This window comes from Astyanax mexicanus, chromosome 8, assembly GCF_023375975.1.
Source record: "Astyanax mexicanus isolate ESR-SI-001 chromosome 8, AstMex3_surface, whole genome shotgun sequence".
Classification (NCBI taxonomy): Eukaryota; Metazoa; Chordata; class Actinopteri; order Characiformes; family Acestrorhamphidae; genus Astyanax; species Astyanax mexicanus.
In genome coordinates, this window is record NC_064415.1 from 41,198,645 (window position 1) to 41,223,870 (window position 25,226).

The following is a 25,226-nucleotide window of genomic DNA, read 5'->3' on the forward strand; positions in this document are numbered from 1 at the left end:
ATTGGGCTGTCTATGATAGTCATTGATTATCATAAATCTTTATCATTATATTGTGGCACATGAGAGGAAGAATCCACACAAAGCAGTTCTTAAAGGAAGAGCTCTTTATTAAGGCGTACGGCATGCTTACAGCACTGATAAGCATTAAATTAAACCCACTACAAGAACAACAATGCTATACCCAACAACAACAATTGCATAGTAATCAACAATTACATAGTTCTATTACATTTAAAACATCATTTATAGTTATAACCCGGAAATCTTGGTTGTAGAGTGTGCTGGCGGTGAACAATGGGAAAGAAAGCACTGTACCCCAATGTCCGTTCGACATGCACCCTCCGCACTCACACACATAAGCTACATTTACTTATAGTTTCTGGACGTCCATAGCAATGGTTACCACAATATACTAATATTATTTTAAGTGTGTGGACGTTATGGGCTACATAACATAAACACATGCAGCACTTAAAATTTAACAAAAAAGTGCTGATTCTCCCTTTATTTACACGTTAATGTAAATAAAGTGATGTTTTTAGATCCTTTTGTTTTAATTGATCTAATATCAGAGCCAGACAGATTTATGTGTGAGCGTACATTCCTCTTACGGTTCTCATTAGTGAAGCATGTCCTTTAAACGTGCCCTCTTCACATGGCTCTGACCCTGAAAATAGACCTCTCTCACCCATAATCAGAAACAGCAAAGACCACTGGAAGTGCCCAGTCCTTACCCACCTGTTTCCCATAACCCATCAGGACGTGGTGGCTTACACGCAGAGGGTGTGTTACTGAATAGAGCCCAGAGCTGTTTTAGGACACTATTCAAGTACTTCTGCCTAAGAGGAAGGAACAGCAGCATGGGAAACTGGAGCTGGATTGGGTTTAGGGTAAATTATGGAAACCAGAAGTGAATTTAAATACATATTTTGCTACATTTATGATAAGTTACTTCAACCCTAAATCAGAAGAAGCTATAACAGTAATGAAAATGTATTCTTTTCTTACATTTCTTACATTTACCCCAAATTTTGTTTAACTGCAGACATTATGAACTCAAGATATTCATAGCTGAATTAGAATGGATTTCCATATTTCTTCCTCTGAACAATATACATAAACAATTGAAGAATCAGTAAGATCTCCAATCCCTCAGACAGCACTGTATCAAGAACCATCATTCAACAATAGCTGATAACAATTGATTATATTCTCAAGCACTATAACATGGAAATACATTCACAAATAGCTTTTGTAAATGTAAAACTTTACTGTTCAAAACAGAAGCCTTATGTTACCCATGTCCAGAAGCGTCAGGGCCATTAAACAGTGGAAATGTGTATTGTGGTCAGACAAATTAGTATTCCAGATCTTTTTTTTTTTTTTTTTTTAGAAGAAATGGATGTTGTGAGCACCAGACGAAAGACAAAAAGGACCATTCAGACTGTTATCAGCAACAAGTCCAAAAGCCATCACAGAAGCCAGGATGTGTCATAGTATGGGGTTGTGTCGTTATACTTCTGTGATGGTAAAGAAGTATATGGTATAGAAATTTGAGACGGGAAAAATACGCTAAAATTTGAGGGAAAAAATAAGCTAATAAATCCTGAAAATAACATCAGTCTGGACTTTTTTTAACTAAAATTTCACAGTGTTACTTCATTTAACTATTTACTTAAAGAATTTAACATGTTTCTGAAAAATCCAGCTCAAGAACCAGTTACAAGCTTTAGCTGGTGACTGGTTTCAGATGGTTTAAGCTGGCCTCTAATGGACAAGGTGGTCATCCAGGTGAAAACATAAACTATACACAAGCTTTTGATTAGCATATATACAGCCTGGTGAAGTGGTTGACCAGCTTGGTCCTGCTGGTAATGCTGTTTAGCCATCTTGGAAATGGCAACATAGGGGGGGACTCAGGCACCCCTAAAACAAAACCAAAAAAAATTGTGTTTTTGTTATTTTTTTAAACAGAAGTTTGTATCTGATAAGCTTATAAATACTCAAATCTTAGAGAGTAGATCATTAAACAGAATTTTAAGAAAATACTAAAATACTAAAGTCCCTATGCCCCATAAATGATAGTAAACATTCTCAGCGATGAGCACGCACGCACACACACACACACACACACACACACACACACACACATACACACACACGAATGTTGGGGTGTTTTTCTAAAGTAAAAAGCAGGTTCAGGTGAGTTAATCAGGTGAAAATAAATGTTGAGATTTCTGAGACATATATGCTTCTATTAAGCAAAATAAAATCTGCCAATGGTGTAATCAATTTTTTTCTTAGTAAAAATGTCTTAAAATAAGCAATCAAAGAATCTCAAAATGAGTAAAGTAAGACTTAAATCAAGTACAAATCATGGCTTTTTTTAGCTTAAATTTGGACACAAGGATCTGAATAACTTGGCTTATGAGTTTAAATTACTTAAAATAAAACTGATTAAGATCATCATTCCTAAAAATAAGCAATCTAATCTTACACTTGTGCTACACAGTGCTCAGCAAAATACAAATTCTTATCAGAGGGATGTAATGGATAATGGTAATAGGATGTAATGCCTTGAAATGAGAAAATTTCATTTCCATTATTTTTTTTGTTTGCAGTTTACTGAAATTATATTTGGGTTGTTGTTTTTTTATGTTGTTATTGTTGTTTTACACAGTAGTCGATGTGTTTGAGTTCTCCAGCTCCCCAGTTCAGCTCTGGCTAAGTTTAGTTCCCTCCCATAGTTGAACTCCAGATGCTCAGCCTCCACCTCCTCCTCCTCCTGCTCTCTCTCTCTCCCTCTCTCTCTCTCTCTCCCTCTCTCTCTCTCTCTCTCTCTCTCTCTCTCTCTCTCTCTCAGTCACTCGGCGCTTTCACCTGGTTCTCCTTTAAGAACCAAGGAGCGGAGAGTTTCCTCAAATGTAAAAAACAAGTGGTGAAGCAGAGAGAGAAAGAGAGAGACACCCTGCGGACTCTGCACTTCCTCCTGCCTGTTTTCCTGTGGAGCTCTGGTCTGGAGCCAGCGGAGGAGCCTGTCCATCCTCCCCAGCCCTCTTACTCACCTCAGCTCAGCTCCTTCACCTCAGCCAGAGGAGCAGAGAAGGACCTCCACACTCCAGCAGCTAAACCTCTTAAACTCTGCGGGTTTAATCCTAAAGTTTCTACATTCCTCACACATTCTTTCTGTTTTTGTTTTGTTGTTGTTTTTACCGGTTGGGCACCAAGAAACATCCCCCTCCCACACACACACTCCTGTCTCAGGTGGACCTCCGAGAACCTTCTAGAACTGAGACTCTTTAACACACGAGAAAAAGAAGTGAAAGAAGGAGAGAAGTTGCCACAACTTTTTTAAACTGTATTTTTTTGTTGGTTAGTTTGCTGTTTGTTGTTTTCTGCGCTCGAGCGCAGTCCGCGAGCCGCCGCGCTGCTGTTGCCATGCAGTTGATGTAAGCAAGTGGCGCCAAACTCGACTAGCAGCGCTGCAGTTTCACCAGCTACCAGGATGAAGGGTGAGTTTTTATCTGAGAATACTCACACTTTAACACACTTTTACACACTTCAACACACTTTTACATACCCTAACACACTTTAACACACTTTTAACACACTCTAAACACGTTTAAACCGGGGTAGGAGTGTAGTGAGTTTATTAATGTAACTTTAGTTAGTACACTCACAAAAAGGAGTGTTGTAGTGTTTATTCTTTAAAAAAACTAGTTTATGTGCAGTACAACAGTCTGCGTCCCTAACCTCACATTTCTACAATATTTAAATAGTAACCTAAAGAGTTCATTTATTTTGTATTTTGTATGTTTACTGTAACTAGCTGTATCCCAAATTACACAATGCTACACTAAATAGTACACTAAAGTAGAGCAAAAATTTGTTTATTTATTGTGTATGTGTATTATAACCATCTGTGTTCCAAATCACACCCTGACACACTCAAATAGGAAAGTAGTGTGTTTATTAGTGTAGCACAAAAGTGAGTTCCTTTATTCTGCATGTGAACTATAACCAGTTGTGTTCCAAATCACACACTACTACTCTAAACAGTACACTAAAGTAGAAACCATCTGTGTTCCAAACCGCAAACTAACACACAGTACACTAAAGTAGGAAAGAAGTGTGTTTAATCCTGTAGTACAAAAGTGAGTTCCTTAATTTTGCATGTGTACTATAACCAGCTGTGTTTCAAAGTAGGAAAGTAGTTTGTTTATTAGTGTATATAAAGTGAGTATTTTTTTTAATCAGCTGTATTCCAAGCCACACACTGCCACACTAAATAGTTCAGTAAAGTAGCACAAAAGTGTGTTTATTTATTGTCTATATGTATTATAACCAGCTGTGTTCCAAACCGCTCACTGATGCACTAAATAGTACACTAAGTAGGAAAGAAGTGTGTTTATTATTGTTGTACCAAAGTAAGTTCATATATTTTGTATATGTAATATAATCAATTGTGTTTTAAACTGCACACTGCCACACTTAATAGTACAATATAGTGGGGAAGTAGTGTGTTTATTAGTGTTTATAAAGTAAGTTTCTTTATTTTGTAAGTGTACTATATCCAGCTGTGTTCCAAATCGCATAGTGCCACACTAAAGAGTACACCAAAGTAGGGAAGCAGTGTGTTTATTAGTGTAGTACAAAGTGAGTTCATTTATTTTTGTATGTAATATCAGCAGCTTTATCCCAAATTAGACATTTCTACACTAAATAGTACACTAAAGTAGCACACAAGTATGTTTATTTATTTTGTATATGTACTATAATCAGCTGTATCCCAAAATACACACTGCCAGACTAAATAGCACACCAACGTACTACAGAGATTTATTTATTTAGTATGTGTTGTGTAATGGGCTGCTTTCCAAACCACACACTGCTACACTAACTTAAGAGTACTCTAAAGTTGTACAGTAGTGTATGATTTAGCATAGTACACAAGTGAGTTCATGGATTTTCTGTCGCATCTGATGTATGTCTCAACTGCCACATTAATAGTACACTAAAGTAGCACAAAAGTGTGTTTATTTTTTTTTTTGTATATGTACCATAACCAGCTGTATCTCAGACCTCAGACTGCTACACTAAATAGTACACTAAAGCAGTACCAAATGTGTTTATTTATGTATTATTTGTGGTATAATGGGATAACTCTCCACAGAAGTATACTTTTTGTGTGTGGAGTATAATGAGCTGCTTTCCACACTGCACACTTCCACATTACACAAGCTAAATAGTACCCTAAAGTAGAAAAGTAGTGTGTTTATTAGTGTAGTAGAAAAGTAAGTTGCCTTATTTTGTATGTGTACTATAACCAGCTATGTCCCATTTGCACACTGCTACTAGTGTACTAAATATTATACTAAAGTATTACAATAGTGCATTACACAACTGTATCTAAGTTCTGTACTTTATCATGCTGCATCCCGAATTGCACATAGGCAAAAGAGGTAGATTACAGCAGTAAGACCATGAGTGAAGTACTGTAGCTATGTGTAGTATAAGGAGCTTCACAAACCGCACACTACCACATTTAATAGTAAACTAAATAAGTCGGATGGTACTGGAACTAAATATAACACTAAATATGGTGGACAGTAGTGCACTCATTTGTGTAGTATAGCTCAGGGCTTTCTTTTTTTCAGTGTGTGTGGAATGTCTGTCACTCCTGTGTGTGAAGCATCTGGATACCATTAAAACCGTTCGTGTCAGGGTTTCTTGGCCATGTGTGTGCCAGTATGTGTGTGAGTGTGTGTGTTTGTGTGCCAGATTTGAGACAGTTCAATTTACGAAAAAAACAAAACATAAATTTGGTCAGACTGACCGGGTCAACATTTATTGTGTAGCTATTTTTATATGATAAACACAGAGAAAAAGTAATTATATTTATTTTTGTAAAATGATTTTTGATAAATTGCAAAAATGTCCATTTTATTATGTATGTACCAGTAGCTACACAAATCTGTCTGTTATGTTTTTGGGTTGTGTCTCAAACTGCACACTACCACACTAAAAAGTATGCTAATGTTGTAGCTACAACAATGTGTGATTATTAATATTATTAATATGTATTAACTATGTATAGTATAATGGGCTGTGTCCAAACCGCACACTGCCATGCAAAATAGTGCACCTAAACAGAACAATAGTGTATTTATCATTATATAATATATGTAGCATAATGGTCTGTGTCCCAAACCACACACTTACACACAAAATAGTATAGTACATTTTAATGTAGTATGTGTAGTATAAGGGGCTGCTTCCAAACCACACGATTTCACACTAACAAGTACACTGAGGTTGTAGAGTAATTGTAGTGTTTTTAAGTGGTGTGTGTGTATGTTATTTAAGCAATTGTGTCCCAAACCACACACTGCCACACTAAATAGTGACCTAAGTAGTACAATAAGCCATTCATTAGTGTAGTATGTGTAGCATAATAGACTGTGTCTCAAACTGTCTCAAACACTTGCACACTAAGTAGTACACTAAAGTTTCCAAACCACACTAAATAGTGCACATATGTAGTACACTAATGCATTTATTAGTAAAGTACTGTATATGCCTAGTATAACATTCTGTATAACAAACCACACACTTTCACATTAAGTACTACACTAAATCACATACTCCCACACTAAACAGTATGCTAGTTAAGTAGTAAAGTAATTATAGCATTAATTAGTGTAGTAGGCTTTTTGTAGAAGGTCAGTGTAAGGTTTTGGACTGAGTCTGAGCCACACTGAGTCTTGAATTCTGAGGCTCGGTAAAGCTTTTGTGTGTATGTGTGTGTGTGTGTATGGTCGTGTGAGAGAGAGAAGAGTGGAAAATAGTGAGTCAGGATTATATAATTAAAAGAAAAGCTTCAGTGTGTTCAACAAACCTGAGGTAATTTACCAAGAAGGACAGAGCTAAGGGCTGCAATTTTGTCTTGCTGTTTAAATGAGACTTTGATGGGCTGTGTTCCATTATTACTGCCACACAAACAACTTTTAACAGTTTTTGCCAATTGTGTCTTTTTGATTGAATTTGAATCTGGCCATTTTGCCAAATTGCTGATTACATTGTGTCAAAATTTTATGCTGAATGGGTCGATAAAAATGCTTCAAAATAACTTGGTGTGGAATGTGGCATATTCACATTAACTTCTGTTGAAGGTTAAATTTTCTCCTGAAAATGTCCTGTAAAGCTTGTTTTGGACATATGCATGTGGAAGTAAAATTGTGTGCTATATATTTTTTTGACTATAAGGTACACTATCAATAAACATCTTATTTCTGGTTTATTTTCATATATTTCATACATTTCATAAATTATAAGGCGCATTTTAAGTGAAAATAGTAATAAACAAGGCTGTCGCCATGTTTTCCTTCTAATGGGGAAGCTATTCTTTTCTTTCTTTTAAAGTTAAACAAGTGCTGGATGTTAATCTACACAGATTTCTCTCCTGAGAACTGCTTATTTAGGTGATTAAAAAAACTTAGATTTCCAATATTTTAGCGCGGTTAGGGGCAGCCCTAGCATTGATTAGCAGGAGTGCCAGGTGCGGTTATGAGCGCTTAGCGTGGGGGGGGGGGGGTTAAAGTGCCTGTTCCTTTAAAAATTCAAGATTCAAGAGATTTATTGTCTTATACATAGCAGAAACAAGCAGTTACAGCAGTCACACTTTACAGTGAAATACTTACTTTGCAGTTCCTTCTATAAATTGAGAAGTAGCGACTTTTTAAAGTATTTTTTGTATCAAGTATCACGTTTGTCATTTGTCTCTGTTTATATTATATGTGCATTAGCTCTCCATCTCTCTTTATCTCTGTCCATGTCTATGGTCACACAGCAGATAAAAGTGGCCCAAATCCAATATTTAACATAACATTATCTTCTGTCACTGTTTCATGAAATAATTTCATGAAATATCACAATTACAAAACTCTGCCGAAGGATTTTTATTGATTTATTAATTAATGCATAAGACATTTTCTTCATTAATTAAAAAATTGTGATTGATCTATCTCAGTGTTCCTTTTCTCTCCCACAAGGGTGGGAGAGGTGACTTGTACTATTACCTCACCAAGTGGGCTTGGTGTAAGCTGTTTAACTGCGAGGCTAACAGTCGGTTTAATAACACCTCTGCTCAAAGCATCACGGCTTTAACCTGCACACACCCATGAGGCTGGCAGCTGTGTCTGTTAGCATCGTTAGCAACTGCTAACGCTCAAAGCAGGGCTGGCATCTGCAGCGTGAAGAGCTCACTCTGTTGCAGCACACAAGTAATACAGTTTGATTTGGCTATTATTAAAGGTGTTTTTGCAAGTCTTTCTGCAATGTTTTTATCATAAAAAAAAAACTCATATCGGCATAAGGGTAAAATTACAGTTAATCGCACAGCCCTTATTGTGGGTGGAGCTAAACTAATGGAAAGTGGTATAGTTCTGATAAGATTGCTTAAAGGTCACCTTCCGCGAAAATCCGATTTTTCTTGTTTTTTGTGGAATACAGTAGGTCTCTCCGAGTTGAATGTGTACACCTGCTCATTAAACTGTTTTGCAGCCCCCATTGTCTGCAGGAGCTAAGCAAAGAAATCCCCCCTCCCCCCCTCCGAAAAACGGGTGAATTTTGAATTATCTTTCTGCCTACGTAGGCAGAAACTCACAGACCAGCCCACCTTGGCTCGAGAAACTCCCAGAGGCGGAGCTGAAGCGACGCAACATCACCGCTCATCAGTTAGGAGGTGGGAGGCAGTGAGCGGCAGAGCGGTGGAGGGGCGTCGCAGTGCTCCTAGCCAATCAGAGGAGAGATATTTGCATGCTGTTTGCATGTATGAATATTCATGAGCAAAGCTGGAATCCGGTCATTTTGGACACACCCCTAAAACAGTCCTTTAAAAAAGAGCTATACAGAGACACCTGAGCACTTTTTTTTTACAAAAACGGCTCACATGTCATTCATTCATACTAGAGACCACAACTAGACATTTTAAAATGAAAGAAAAAACGACGGAAGGTGACCTTTAAAAGTCTTTTTAGGCAAGTCAGTTTGCTCTGGGCCATCTTTGCAACACCAGCAGGCTTTTATATTCACTCATACAAGCACAGCCTTTCATCTGTTTGAATGGAGAGAGACCAAAATCATTGGTAGAATCTGACAAAACCATGAATAGTTTGTAGTGTTTGGCTCCATAAAGCACAAGAAACCTGATTTTTTTTGCTTGGTATAGCCACCACGCTTGCACAGATATCCACATTAAGGGCTTTCCCACTACCACACTGCCCCCCCCCCCCCTTCATTTGCAGCATAAGCAGCAAGCAGATTGGCTCTTTTTGTTGAAGGAGGGGACTTCAACCTTGATTGGATGCTGGGTTTATATTATTCCATTACCCAAACACACAGTCGAATTTCAGTTAGTGGTTGGTTTCCTTGTTAATAACGTCTCTGCTGTAACATAGAAAGGTCTGATCTAAATGTGGGTCTGGGCAAAACATTGAGATTTTAAAGTATCAATACATTTTCATACGAGCTATAAGACAAGACAATATTGTTTCTGTTTATTTAGACTATACTGCATTCCAGTGAGCTCCGCACAGCCTCACCTTGCCCCGCCTCTTTCCCGCACTGAACACACACCCCTCCCCCACCGGCGGAACCTTACTGGCAGTTACAGTGGGGGCTTTGCAGTGCAAGAAAATTACAGACCAATTGTCTGCATTCTAAATAATGTGTGGTACACAGATGAAGTACAGAGCTCATTCATAAACAGCTCTATAAAGCAGACAGTGACAGTGACTCTATAAACACAGACAGTTTTAAACTAGCACCTCTCCAATGTTCTGGCATCAGAGCGCTGATAAACAGCAGCAGCATGAAGCGCCAGTATTGATCTATTGAACACTAATCTATAGAGCAGATGTGCCCACTCTAACCTGAACTGACCAATCAGCTCCTTCATACGGTATGAAAAAAGACCTGACACGGTTCAGCCCAGATTTATAGAAAATGTAACAGTAAAACTCGAAATGCACTATTTACTATTTTCTTAAGCACTTTAGCTGTACTTTTTCCAAAAGCACACTGTATTTCTTAATGAATACCCTGTTTTTAGTCTACTTATAGTGGAAAAAAACATTATATTTTAATTATCTGTTGTTTATATAGTTAAAGTTTAATTTTAATTACCTTTCAGTTGTTGATGATATAAAATTAGTAATACTGCTATTACTACTAGGCTACTTTAATATACAGGATATGGCACTGAATGATAAAAGTGTCTGTTTAAAATCTGGAACATGTAGCTTTGTCTCAAAAGTGTATTTTTGTCATAACTTTATGAGATGAAAAAAAAAATATTAAGATATGTATCATATATCGCCCAGCCCCATCTAAGTGTCATTTTAAATGGCTTTCTCTTGAGCAAACCAACATTAAATGGACTGAGGTGTCTTAAATTATAGTTTGTGGTTCCATTGGTCTGCAAAAAAATGCATGAGGAAAAGCATAAAAAAGAGATGTCTCATTTAATGTCCCCTTTAATTTTTCATTAATATTATCTGAGGCACAATCTGATGTAACATTGAAGCAGAAGGGCCTATACGTGAGCAGATGATTCAGTCTGTGGTTGTTGTGTAAATGTTTGTTTCTGGTGAGTATACACTTCTGTGTGAGAGCAGGTTTTATTTGGATGAGCACGTAATAAAGCTCATGTGGGTTTTCTTTGAAACAGTGAGAAAAGCATGTGGCGTCTGTCCATTCTCACAGTGGAGGTAAATCGCTGTAAAAAGAGCCGCTCCAATCTGTGCAACACGTGATTTATTGTGTGATTTCTCTGCCTGTAGAGAGTTTGTAAAACTTTACATCCCTTTCTCAGGTGCTTTGTGTAGCTTGACCCATTGAGCCAACAGTGAATTACTGCTCTGTTGGATTGGGGATGCTGGGATAAGGAAAGCCAATGGCAAATGCTCAAAGAGTTTTGGCAAGACCTGAAGGTTAAAGTTAAAAGCATCTTGAAAACCTCATCTGTTCTTTCTTCATCTTGTCTTTCTTTTGTTTGGAGTCTTTGGAGTTCACCTTTTCTTCTTCAGTTCACCTAGCTTAATTCACAGCTGCCTTTTTCCCCTTTTTCGTCCAGCTGTGGAGTGTGTTGGCCGTGTTGACTGAATTCCTTCAAAGTGACTTCACCGTAAATAAGTAATAGATTTTGTGCGGAATTCTGTTTTAAGCTCTATCAAGCTCAATAGGTCTCCATTTGCACTTTGGGTGTTAGGAAAACACCTGCAGATGTTCCGGTCCTCAAAACATCATGTGCTGAGGGCCATGGTCTCACAGCTCATGTGAGAACGTTCTGCACGTGGGCAGGAGCAGTCCTCCATTTTTAAGGCAGGCCAAGTGTTGTCAGGATTTAAGGATTTGCCCTCCCCCTCTTCATGCCCACTTAGCCAGTTTGTTTGTTCTCCATGTTTCCACTCAGAATGCCTGTTATGTCTGTTTGTATGTGAAAAGAGGGTAAATTAGGCCTGAGGTCACTCTCAGCGGGTCTCTTCAGCAGACTCTTCCACCACCCACCTGCAGATCTGTTAATAGTGTGTGTGTTTGTACGTGTTTAGATTGAGACGGAGGTTTAGACTCCAGAAAAACGTGTGTTTTCTTTATTTTCTCTGGCCTCCAACAGTGACACATAAAACCACCTGGAGTCAACCCTGTTTTTCTGTGGGCGTGGCACTCCCTTAAAAGAGCTGGGGATTGGCCGCCTTCAAGACCACTAGACTCAACTTTAAAGCGAAAACAGGAAATGAAGACGTTGTCCTCAGGTTTTGTGAACCTGATAATTGATTTTCTCGCTGGTGTTATTGCAGTGTTCAGTCACATTCACAACAGGAGATCGCAGGCTTAAGCAAAGTATTTGTGATCCGTGAATAATAATAACACCTTTATTAGACAGCCAACACTGGCAGCGCTATCTTAAGACCGATCCAGACGAGCCGTGTTTATTTTATGACTGGTTACAATGAGACTTCAGTTTGACGATCGAGGGTCTGGACCTGTCCAAAGCCAGTTTGTTTGCATTGGAAGTTAGGCCAGAGGTCCCATTATTTCAGGTGCATTTCAGTGTTGACAAGATTTCTGTTCCATGCTTCTAGTAAATGGATTGTGATCGTTTTAGTACAGTTTGAGTGTTTTGCACTGGAATACAGATGTAGCACTTTTTCCATTTCTGTCAAAACAGAGTGCTGATGCCAACAGCCAACTCTATTTAACTGTACTAGTAACATATTTTCGCCGTCCAGTGAAAAAAAATAAAACAGCAATTTCACAAGTGAGAGATAAAACCTTTAACCCTTAACCTTCAATAAAAGTAAGTGTAAAGAGAGTTTATTTTAGGCTATTTTGGAGAATTTTATCAAGTAATTTTGACACTCTAAAAGAGACAGTTTGTGAGTTCTAATTACCAGTAAAGCATTTTTCGGACTGTAAGGCACCCTTAAAATCCTTTAATTTTCACAAAAATTGACAGTGTGCCTGGGAGTCTATATGTATTCAATTCTACCAGTCAAGTATTAAGGAGCAGTAAAGCCACTCCACTGAAATACAGCGCTATAAATATTAGCGTTAACAGCTAACCATAGCACTAGCTCTTTCGCCGTTTACAGGTGAGTATATTGGACTGTAGTCTGTGTGTTTGCCGTGTTAAAACAAGCTACGTGGGAGGAACCGCTAGCTAAAACCTCCATGGGTTACAGATTCCTCAGTCTATCGCTATCGGGTGGCATTTACGGTTAATGCTAATGCTGCTGCATCCAGCCTTAGTGCTGGAGAAACTTAGCTAAAAACTCACCATTAGACAAAATATTTTGAAAATCTAAACTTACTATAAATAAATGTACTCAAAAAAAACATTGATTAACATCGCTTGTTTGACGTTGAAAAAATTACAGCTTTCGTTTCCCCTAGCTTCCCCATTAAAAGTCAAATATGGCATCTCTTGCTCACTTCGATGTAAGCATGCAAACATGTGAAATACCATAGCAACTAGTGCTGGGAGATTATTCGTTTTAATGAATTTTGAATGTTTTCAAAATAAGATAATCATTTTTTTTTTATTTGAAGAATATTGAGGTATTTTTTGCACAGACCTAAAAGCAACTAACTTGGATACCATAGCAACCACATACAAACTTCATAACAGCCACCTGCGATACTATAGCAGCCACTTAACAACACCATAACAACTACATAGTAAACACATAGCAACATCACAGCAACTGGCAACCTTTGTTCAACAGCATAGCAACTACCTTGGACATTATAGCTTCTATGTAAGAACCAGCAACAGCAGTGCAAACACCTAGTCTGATAGGTGCCTAAATATCCTGATATTTATACCATGTTATTTTTCAGAGCAGAATGAATGACAACATACGCCATTAAAGGAGAGCTCTGGTGTAAAATTGATTTTTGGTGTAGTAAAACATGATAAAGAGTGAAAAATTGCTTTTTACACTGTTATCCAGGCTTAAAGTAGCTCATTTGTAGAATCCAGAGAGCCCTGATGTTTAAAACGAGGCATTAGTAACTTTAAAAGTGCACAAGTAGCTTATTAGAAATGATAAAAAAAAAAAAAATAAATAAAAAAAAATATATATACATATATATATACCAGTTTTAAGGGTAAAGGTACTTTGAGCGGTGTAAAAAGCAATTTATCTGCAGGGGCAAAATAGTTTAGAGTTTAGAATTTGCTGCACAGGCTTTAGGTTCTGAAGTAAACACGGGATCAAAGTGTATACATATGGGGTTAAAAACAATTATTTTTTGGGTGGGACATTCCTGGTTCAATTTTATTTCTGGTACAATATTGTATTTAGGTATCATTGTTGGCACAGTATCAGTTCTAGTGTTATGGCTTTCATTACCTAATATTATTGTCATTCTGTCTTTCTGCAGACGACTTCAACGATGAGGAGGAAGTGCAGTCCTTTGGCTACAAGAGGTTTGGTGAGTAGCTTAATTGCCGACCACCCAGAAGAAACATACACTGTTTGGCTGTGAGAATCTGGCTCAGCGAAGCGGCTCTTTCTTTTGGATTCGCTCTGGGATGGGCAGGCGCTGTATAAGTACCGCTCGTGTTTTGTTTTCTCTTTGGCGTCACTGAAGTATTTGAAAGGTGAGGTAGGCTATATGGCCAAGGCAGATGATTGTAATGAACATGGGGTCGTGTCCTCATGCTGTCAGCTTCTAGAAGTGCTTTTTCTGTAACCATATGCTAACATCATTAGCCCATTTGTGGGGGATTGGTGTGAACAGACCTCTCCGGTTTCACCTTTTTCATGAAGTGCTTTTTCGCCACGTTGAGGGGGACAGGGGGTGAAGTAGAGTCGTCCTTTTCCCGCAAATCTAAATGTAGAAGGCTTTTTAGACTCTCTCTTTAAAATTTATCTTTGGATTTAGTCACGTTTTCCAACTTTATGGTTCTAACAACAGCTTAAGGCTCCATCTGCAAGCCTCAATGGCTCCTGTAATGAGGTGCAAGAGAGATTTTATTGCCTGAACATTCTGTGAAGCATTGCTAGTGTTTCAAGTTGCTGATGACAAAGTGGCTACTTATTAGAACATTGCTGGACTGAGTCAAGGCTCCTTCATTTAGTGTTGCAAAGAGGTATCGTTGGACATATTTTGTATTTTAGTATAAAAAAAGCATGTCTGCCTGTTCTCTTCTTTGCCAAGTTGAGAAAATCATTGCGGAAGCAAATCATGTTAAATATGTCATGTGATAGTTCCTCATTATTAAAAAGAAACAACACAAGGTACTGGGGACTTAATAAACTTATTTCCTATCATGTCCGAAGGCAAATTTATGGTTCGTAGTGTTCTAGTCTTAAGGGCTTTATAAACATTTTTTTGAAGATTGTTTTTCATGATAAATTAGATCACAGTGTGCTTCACTGAGTACACAGAGGATATCGTCACCACTTGTCCAACACTTCTCCTCTTACCACAGATGTAGTCAGACTGCCAGTAAACAGTATGTTAGCACTAAGGCTACGCAGTTATTTGAAGTTGTCTTTTTCAATAAACATTGCGACAGCATCTGTGATTGGCTTTGACTGTTCCCCATTCTTATCATATGGCACACAGTTTGAAAATGTGTCGGTGGTGGATGCCTCCTTTACCTTGGATACTTTCCCATTTCTCTGAATGCTTCTGCTTAAGGTGCTGGAAAAATTTGTCATGCTGCTTATTTTGAAAGCAACCATTTTTTTTTTAACGCGCCATACAACACGGATTTGTTTGATCTGCGTCCATCGTCACAAAACCCAACCAATTCCAGATCACAGAGGAAGTTTATCCTTTAATGGGCAACTTTTGGCTTTTCCCCAATCACCATCATGTTGTTTAGGTGTGCCTATGGCAAGCACGTGGAGGGAGGAATAAGCTTACTCTGAACTATATGAGCCTAAAGGGGAGTGTCGGTTGTGAAAGTTAAAACTAAGTTAAAAATTACTTTCATAAAAACACAATGGCTCCTGTCGTACACCCTGTCCAAGGTACCTTGCGATGCTCTTTGCTACCTTAAACCTAATTTCGATATTGATGTAAATACTTTGAAGGCCTCAGAAAACCTGCTAAGAATTCCTGCAATGGAAATCTGTACCTACTACTAGGGGTGTGCCATATTGTATTGTATGCAATAATATCGCCAACATTTTTGAATATCATGAACGATATTATACCCTGAAATATCGTGCCATATAACCCACCTACTACTTTTTTTTTACTGTTTTTAGCAAAAGAAAATTTAAATATCATTATATCATTTATTTTACTTTAATCCTGGATATTTAAAGTGCATTATTAATATTATTAGTATCATAACATTCTGGATCATTTACTTCTATTACAAATCTGATAAATAAAAAATATATACAAATATTATATCATATTATATGCAATAATAAAATTTCATTTTAATTTTCTATCAGTGGTGTATTCTTGAAATATATGTTTTTTTATTATTCAGTGTTTTGTCATATCGCCAAAAGTATCGTTATCGCGAAAATAACATGAAATATCGTGATACTATTTTCAGGCCATATCGCCCACCCCTACCTACTACTGTCTAAAAATTAAATTTAAGTCTTTGAAACCTCCTCTCACAAAAACTACATAATACATTATGCTACATAATAAGGTCAAAATTGATAAATAAAGCTTCAGGGACACTAATTCTGCATCTCAAATGTCCTGCGCTGGAACTAAGTGAATAGCCTAGCCTACTAGCCTAGCTGGTTGCGTGCCTGTGTCATCACGCACTGAAGTAGCCCGGCTACGGAGGCTGATTGTGTTCAGCTCTGCAGCGAACTGACGGCAGTAGAAAAACGCCTGTCCATGACATATTATGTGAATAATACATATCAAAAAAGCACAAAAATTTCTTAGCGTGATAAATATTGATATCGCATTATTGTCCAGGCCTACTTAAACCCCATCAACAGTCTATTTTTTTACGCCTTGTGCTGACGCTCTTAAAATAGTTTAGGAATAAATGTACACTGATGGTGGTCTGGAAGTGAGGTGTGTTCAGGTAAATTTTGGGTGTGTTGCTGTCTTGGCGGCAGAAAAACACAGGTGCACCACTGACTGAAATGAACCTAGAGAACAGTATCCAGCATGCATACACCCCCTCTCATTAAACACACACACACAAACCCAATTTTAAATGTTATTTAATAAAATAACATTGCAGTTCTCTTAGGTCAGTATCCTTTGCCGAGACACACAAAGTCAGAGCACACCTGCCTCTTAAAGCGAATGATAACTGGCACACTGGTTGGATTATTTCATTTTACGCCCAAATACACACACATATCTATAGCGCAGCGGCCTTGCGCGTAGTAATTCTCTGAACTAATTAGTTAGGAGAATTACTACATGTCTTTTGCACATAAATTGCTGAAATAGGTCCAATTGTCCTTAATTGCAAATTAATAAGAGACATATGTACTTTCCTTAGAGAAAATGCTGCATTTCCTGACTTTTCTACTGTCTAGCTAGATAGCCATTAATGCAAGCACATGCCACCTTAACCCAGGGATAAAGTTGTGTATACTGCTTTATTCCTGGAGCAATGTGAGCATCCAAACTTCAGTGTATACTTGTTTATGTTATAAGAAAGCCTCAGTCATGGGCTGAAGACACTCTGTTGATGCTTTACTAAACAAACCGTCCAGCCCAAGGCCCTATAGATTCCATTCTTACGGAATAACAGATGATGTTATGGAAATCACGCATGAAAATGGAATTTCCATCTAAACACATACAAATTGTGCTCCATCTCAGCATTAACAGCAGTACTTTGATATATTCCTATTTGTGTCTGCTATTTGGAGTCAGTGTATACTCTTGTAGTCAGCGGGTTATGTTTGAATCACTTGTCAAACTGACAGCCAATGTAAATTTGAAATTTTAACAGTCTGAAGAAACTGAAAAATGAATCGCTATAAGCCAAGTTTAGGACTGAGCGTACTCGAGGACTATAATAAATCTGCTGGTCAGCTGTTATACTTCATTAGGGCTGTGTAATACCAAGAACCGGGTGATATACAGTGGTATGTAGAAGTTTGGTCACCGCTGGTCATTTTCATGATTTTTCTTTATAAATCATTTATTGTTTGGATCAGCAATTTCAGTTAAATATATCATATAGCAGATGAACACAGTGATATTTGAGAAGTAAAATTAAGTTTATAGGATTTACAGAAAGGGTGCAATAATTCTTTAAACTAAATTAGGCAGGTGCATAAATTTGGGCACCTGAACAGAAAAATTATATCAATATTTAGTAGATCCTCCTTTTTCAGAAATAACAGCCTCTAAATGCTTCCTGTAGCTTCCAATGAGAGTCTGGCTTCTGTTAAAGGTATTTTGGACCATTCTTCTTTATACTCTCCAGTTCAGATTCTTCAACATTGTACTGCTGATATTGACTGAATATCTGCTGATATTGACTGAAATCCATGCGACCCTCAACATTAGCAAGATTTTTAAATAAATGACAGGATTTGAGGAAAATTCATCTACATCTAGGATTCATCCACTGGCTTTGATCTGTAGTCTCTCCATCCATTTTGAGCCATCTGAACTGTGAGCCATCTGAGATGATCGAGCTAAAGGCATCTGACAGATTTCCAGAACACATACAGAGTGCTGGAACTCACCTAGCCTTCAACTGCTTTCATTTTAGACACTAAGTGAGCCTCTCTAAAGAGATGATATATGGGCTGATGTAATTTTTTTTGAAGCAGGAATGCACACTGATGCTGTAAGGTCTGAAGAAGGTCTGGAAAAAAATTCAAGCACATATGTTTCATAGATATGTAAGGTTTGGACAAATTAGATATTTATATATGGTTTAAATAAGAAAAACAGCCTCTGTAGCTATTTAAAAAAATAATATGTTTGGCATACATATATACACATTTACTGTCATAATAAATATAAAATAAATACATCTACAAAAAAAGGTTGGGCAACTTACAGAGGCAGCAGTTAGTAAAACCCCCTTGGTAGAAATAAAAAAAAAAATTGAGGAGGCTAAATGTCTCTCAGATGTTGTTGGTTGTTGTTTTATCTAATTATGCCATATTTTTTTAGTGTCTGTCACTGGTGATAACACAGTCCCAAAGCATATTAGCTTTAATTTCATGTCTTATAGTTGTCAAAAAGGTATGGCACAAATCAGCAAGAGTTCAGAACAATATTTTTAACATTTTCTTTTAATTTCTTTCCTACAATTTTACATTTTAAACCATTATATTTTGGAAAACTGCAATTTAGAAACAAATTCCCCCGGGTAACACCCTGTGTATTGGTGTACAATAACAATTCTGATCATATATATATATATATATATATATATATATATATATATATATATATATATATATATATATATACACACTGTATATATATATTTTTAGTAGTCAAGTAGCAGTGTTATATGACTAAGATAAGCTTCTTTTTATATTTCCTCGTCTTAGCAATAACTTTATTACTACACTTGCCAGACCTCTAGTTCTTCTCTTCACTGCAGAAACTGAGACATATTCTAGTGTTAAGCTGAGCTAAAGGCACTGTTGCCATGTGGGTCAGCCAGACCTCTTCCTGCACCAGTTTTCTCCATTTTACAAGAGTCTTATGAAGAAGACAGCACTAACCAGACTTCATCTGTAATTTCTCTAAAGAAAATACTCTACTTTTAATAGATACAGCGTTATCTGTGTTTCTGTGAATTTCTCCGGTTATTATGATTAAAGCATGAATGTGGTGTGTGGTGTTGTTTGCTAAAAAAAACCCTATTTTTTAAATAATATAGACTTTTTTTCTTTTTACAAAATATAATATACTATTTTTTACAATACTGAAATTACTTTTTTCAGTTTTCATTGTGTTCCTTAAAGGCCCTGGTAGTTTACTGCAACATTTTGTACACAGTATTTTGTATCATTTCTAGTTATTGACTGACCTGTAGAGCTTAAATGGCAAAAACAAAGGGAAAACAATAGGGGTGTTCTAAAACTTTAGTAATGTGTATTTAATGGGAATAGCACAAACAACCAGTCTGTAGTTAGCATATGTCATGGATCTTTCTAAGAACTAACTGTGTCCATATGTTGTGTGCGTTTCACAACATATGGCACATATAAACACACGGAGTAAGAGAGTCTGACGAGGACTGCTCTCATTTTCTGGCAGTGCAGCTGCATCTTTAAAGCATTTTAAAGTGACGTATCTTCATTTGTTCAAGTGCTATGTCTGACTCTGCACAAAAAGCAATTAAATCTTCCACAAACTCACACATTGCATTCAACGAAGTTTCTTGTTTGGAAGGGTAGACTCACTGAGCTCAGGTTTGTTTGTCTTGCACTTTAGATGTGTTTTGGATTTGATGTGGTTGTTGTAAGGTGTATGGGTAAGTATTGATATTCTGAAGTATTGTGATATTTTGTTTTATAATACTGTATTGATTTTCAAAACATAGTATCGATTTTTAATTATTAACATAGAATTAAGATTGGCTGCAACCAGTGGGCTGTGTTTTAGTAGTGCTGTATTCGTTTCCGTATTTTTTGCACCTTAAGTTGCACCTAAATTCATTTAATTTTCCCGAAAATCGACAGTGCGCCTTACAATCCGTTGTGCCTTATGTATGATTTTTACCAGTCAGGTTATGAGGAGCAGTAATGCCACTTATGAAGAACTTTCAACAACAATTCTCTTTAGAACCAAGGCTGGAGCAGTACTAGCATTAGCTGCTAAACGCAGTGCTAGCTCTTTTGCCATTCAGAGGTGAATATATTGGACTTTAGCCTGCATGTTTACCGTGCTAAAACAAGCAATGTGGGACGAACCACTAGCTAATATCGCCCTGGGTTACCGGAACACTCAGGGTTCCTCAGTGTAGCGCTGTCGGGTGGCATTTACTAGCGCTATGCGCTGCTGCTAACCATGACTAGTGCTGCTGCTAACCAAAAGTGTGAGTGTTCACATTCAATACTTATGAATTTGTATAGAGACTAGAAGTATAGATATTAGTATCAACTTAAGCTTTTCACTCATAAAAGTGTAAAAGTTTCTTTTGAGTCTCTGCCAAGGATCATCTTCATACAAGGCTACATATGTCTGCTATGTACTTACTGAGCTATGACGTGATCATGTATAAACCAATAGAGCGTCATCCAACCACAATCATATTCAAATATCACCAAGCTCTTGCCAATACACAGAACTATTTGTGTGTCTTTTCAAGTCTTGCCTAAAGTATTCTGTATTGGGGGGGTTGAAGTGGCCCTAAAATAATATAGTATTTTTTGTGATAATTACATTTTTGGCAATGTGACAAAACAGAGTTAAAATATTTCAAGAACACACTACTGTAATATAAAATTTTATTTGTAGATATTATATAATATAATATGATACAACACACCCCTAACTGAGTCAATGATTCAACATGTCATAAGACTAATAATGCACTCCATATATCCAGGATTGAAGTGAAATAAATGATACTGGGCAGATATAATCTGTCCTTAGTAGACATATAATGGCAAAAGAGAACAGTGTGGATTTTCTTTTTGCTATGAATAGCAAAAAAGTTGTAACCTGATGGCCCATATGACCCTAAATTAATGATATCACAGTATTTCAGAGTATTTTGCGATAATAATAAAAGAATATATTGTGATATTTTTGCATAGGAAACGATTTGGCACAACCTTATTGTGTATAATATTTTTTCTACTGTTATTTTCTGAATTTGCAGTTAAGACTGCATTATTTTATGCTGTTCACCATTAGTCCCATGTTATTCCCATGTATTGTGATTGTTATATACAGATGCATCTCAGAAAATTAGAATATCATTGAAAAGTTACGTTATTCAAAATGTGAAATTATATTATATAGAGGTGTCCACTGTGTTATATTAAGTCTAAAGTCAGTGCAGTGTTTTCCAGGAAAATCTTACAGCACTTCATGCTTCCATATGCTGACAACTTTTATGGAGATGCGGATTTCATTTTCCAGCAGGACTTGGCACACTGCCCACACTGCTAAAAGTACCAATTAGTCTTATTTAATATTCTAATTTTCTGAGATTTGGGTTTTCATTGGCTGTAAGCCATAATCATCAATAATAAACTAAATAAATGCTTAAAATAGATCACTCTGTGTTTATTATATCTACATAATATGTGAGTTTTATATTTTAATCTGAATTACTACAATTGTGTTGGAATGTGCAGTAAGCTCTGATGCTAAAATAATAATTTATCTCTTTGATAATATAGTATTTTTTTATTCTATTTTTTGTGCATTTCTATCTTTTTATCTGTTTTTATGATTGAGTATCACAATTCCACAATTTGTGTTCATTATAATGTGAAAATCTAGGGCCATACTTAATATACTCCAATGTTTTATTCTTTCAACCCGAAAGAGTGAAGACCAAATTTCTATTTCCTGTATGAGAATTTTAGCTTTTAAATCAGAATTCTGGGAAAAAACAAAGCCTGTTACTCTGTGCAAAGGCAAATACACTCTTCAACACTTAATAGTCATATATTTTTAACACACACACACACACACACACACACACTTTGCTTACTGGGAGTGTCATAGGATGGACTTCAGCCATCACTTCATTAGCCCTGCCTTTCACTTAATGGTACTAGTGCCTTGTGTAAACAGAACAACCTCAGTATGGCAAGGAACCCGTAACCCGATCCAGTACTTATCTCTAGATCCGCACTGTTTGAAATGCCGGCGTCCCTCAGAGAGATTATCTCCCAACCTGAAGAGTTGCTGACCTGTTTCCTGCACCCATTTTCAGGGGTTTATTTAACTGGAGCTCATACAGCTGGCTGAGCTGCTGGGGAGGGGGTGGTTGGGGCTGGGGAGTGTGGGGGTCTGGTGGTCTGGATTCTGGATCCTGCTGTGTCAGCGCTGGAGCGAAGAGCCGTGTGGGTGAGGGGTCCGCCCAGGGGTGTGTGCCCTGCTAACGGATACTGCTAGGCCTTCTTGTGAAGCCGGAGGAGAAACAGGCGAAGAAACTACCCAGTCCTTCTCCCTCTCTGCCGTAGAAAAACTAACAGTTATGTCTGCTTGAATCTGACAGACCGGTTGGCTTTGAATGTTTTCCATTTTCACTTTTCATTTAAGACTCAAAGCACCCACGTCCTGTCAAAACCTCCATCCACCCCCTTCAGTCAGGACATTCAGCTCTGCCAGGTTTATGGGAAAAGCTGCAGTTTATGACTCAGTCAGAGAGAAATCCAGACATCATTTTCTTACCACACTTGTTCTTTGTTTTTCTACACAGCTTATGCAAATGTGGTTCCTATGTGGTTTCAAATGAAATGTCTGGGGCAACAAACCAAACAAAGACCTGGTCATGTTGAGCTCAAAATAATGGTTCACTGAAAAATCTAATTTACACTATTTTAAATTTAGTTTGACACGTTTGTAGTTTAAAATGCTCCCTTCATTGTAGACTGAAAATATCTATTTGATGTCATGATAATATAGTAGCATAGTAATGCATGTACACCCTTTTAAAGAGCAGTATACGTTTCATATTTAAGAATTTTTTTTAGATATTGAATACAATTTTTAGGAATCAAATAAATTCTTAATTAATAAATAATCAAAACAACAAATCAATTAGCACAACTAAATAAAATGAAATAATAAACACTGTGTTTAAATAATTAACATACCAGCTTCTTTCCTTTAATGAACTTATCCTTTGATAAGAAAAACATAACAGAATATTGAGGTCAGCAAAAATGATTGAGGTCATGTGCAAATATTGTGTGACAAATTGATAATAATGACATGCTTAACTCTAGGCTAAGTCTTTCGAGTAATGTGTACAGATGTACAAATTCAATTGCTTTAATTCATTACTCAGAATTAGTGCTGGGCGGTTAACTCTCTAGAACACTGGGTACGAGGTGAAAAAAAACTTCAAGAGCAACTATAACTATAGCTCTTTTGAATATGTTAATACTGTAGCTTAAAGCATAATATTAATCAACACTGAACTGAATGATTTTTTTGACTGGAGAACCAAGAGAATTGTGACTAATAAACAACTACTTTTATCCTTAAATCATCTAATGGTTTCAATATTAAAATACTGTAATTTGATATTAAATTTGTGTCTAACTGCAATAGAACATTTAAGAAATATATCCTTGAATGCTTAAATTGTGTATTTTAGTTCCATTCATAGTGTTTATGGAACTTTTTAAAATATGTTTTGAACAGGAAGTCGGATTTCTTCATATATTTTGTCATTTTGGAGGACAAAGCAGACCCAATAGTAATCAAAGCCTTAATTTAAAGCCCTACTGTTTAATATTATATGTAAGTTACAAACCTATATTAAAGCCCAGTCATGCAAAAAACTAAAATATATACCGTAATATACATTTTTGCTTATACTGCCCAGCACTAATCAGAATAATTAAATCAATGTGGTTACCCAAGTGTATTATTTAAGTGCAAGTAGTACGTAAAAATGAACCTAAACCTGCTGTTTGTCAATTTTGCAATTCTTTCCCTAATTTAGGGTCCCTTGACATTGCCTCTGAAATATGGTTTAAACCTCATTGGCCATATTTTTGTCGTTTAGTTTCCTTGAATAGAGACAAAAGTTGAAATAATAGTGTTTATTGTGTTAAGATATGTATTAAATCCTTAAAAGCTGTTTTTTTTAAAAGACCCCAGAGCAGTGGTTTATATGGGACCATTTTAATGTATTAATGGGTCTTAGCCTAATTAAGAAGTTTTTCATGTACAAAAATAAAATCCTTTTGTACATGTTTTTATTGATGTCTTTGAACTAGTCTAAACTAATATTTTTAGTACTAAATAGAACTATTTCTTTTTACAAGAATAGGTTCTATGTACTAGTGGCATTATTAACTGGATATTTTAGGAGGCAATGTTTGCAATTAACCTACTTATTGCATTTTAGGATTCTTCCCCAATCTCAGTCAGTAATGTTAGCATGATATATGGCATATTTGTGCTTTGAGTTTAGATGTTACTTTTACTTTTTAGGTAAAGGTCTTCAGGTTAAGCTTTCAAAGGTTCTGCAGGACTTACTCTTATCTCAGACTGCTTTCCCTCTGGATCAGGAATAGTGAATGGTACAACTCTCTCTGGAGAAGACAGGATTTTAATGCCTGTGGTTTGCGTTGAACCCAGCAAAAGGTTCATGGCATGGGCCGTAACAGTCCTGGGGAGGGCATTAGTGTAGAACGTCCTGGGTCACTGGTGGGTCAGGCCATTGGAATCTGGCTCATCTGCGGCACTCCTGCTGAACCCTTTCAGTGCAGGCTCATGAGAAAGGACAAATACACAACCACACAAAAAAAATGGGTTTGGTATCTCACAGAGCTTGAGTTGTGTAAGAAGTGCAGTGAGCGGTGGTTTGAAGAAGAACAAAACAACGGCTGCAATGACGGAGGGATGAATATCCCGTGCTTTTTTCCCCCCAACCAGCTTGTTCTCAGCACATCTGGACCTAAGCATCACAGAGGTCAGGAAGTGGAGCGCTCACAGGACTTGGTGGTCTCCTTGAATAAACCAGAGTCACCACACCAGTGGATCTCCCATGCTCTACAAATGGACAAATGGACATAAATCTGTGATCT

At 37.0% G+C, this 25,226-nt stretch overlaps 1 protein-coding gene across 1 annotated transcript in view; it reads left to right on the top strand.

The window, feature by feature from the left end:
• Positions 1-2,849: 2,849 nt before the first annotated feature.
• Positions 2,850-25,226, top strand: part of colec12 (collectin sub-family member 12) — a 92,635-nt gene continuing 70,258 nt past the window's right edge. Inside the window, exons 1-2 of the mRNA XM_049482831.1 lie at positions 2,850-3,512; positions 13,948-13,998. Of these exons, the coding sequence (XP_049338788.1) occupies positions 3,506-3,512; positions 13,948-13,998 (58 nt within the window). The 5' untranslated portion in view covers positions 2,850-3,505. The remainder of the gene's footprint in view (positions 3,513-13,947; positions 13,999-25,226) is intronic.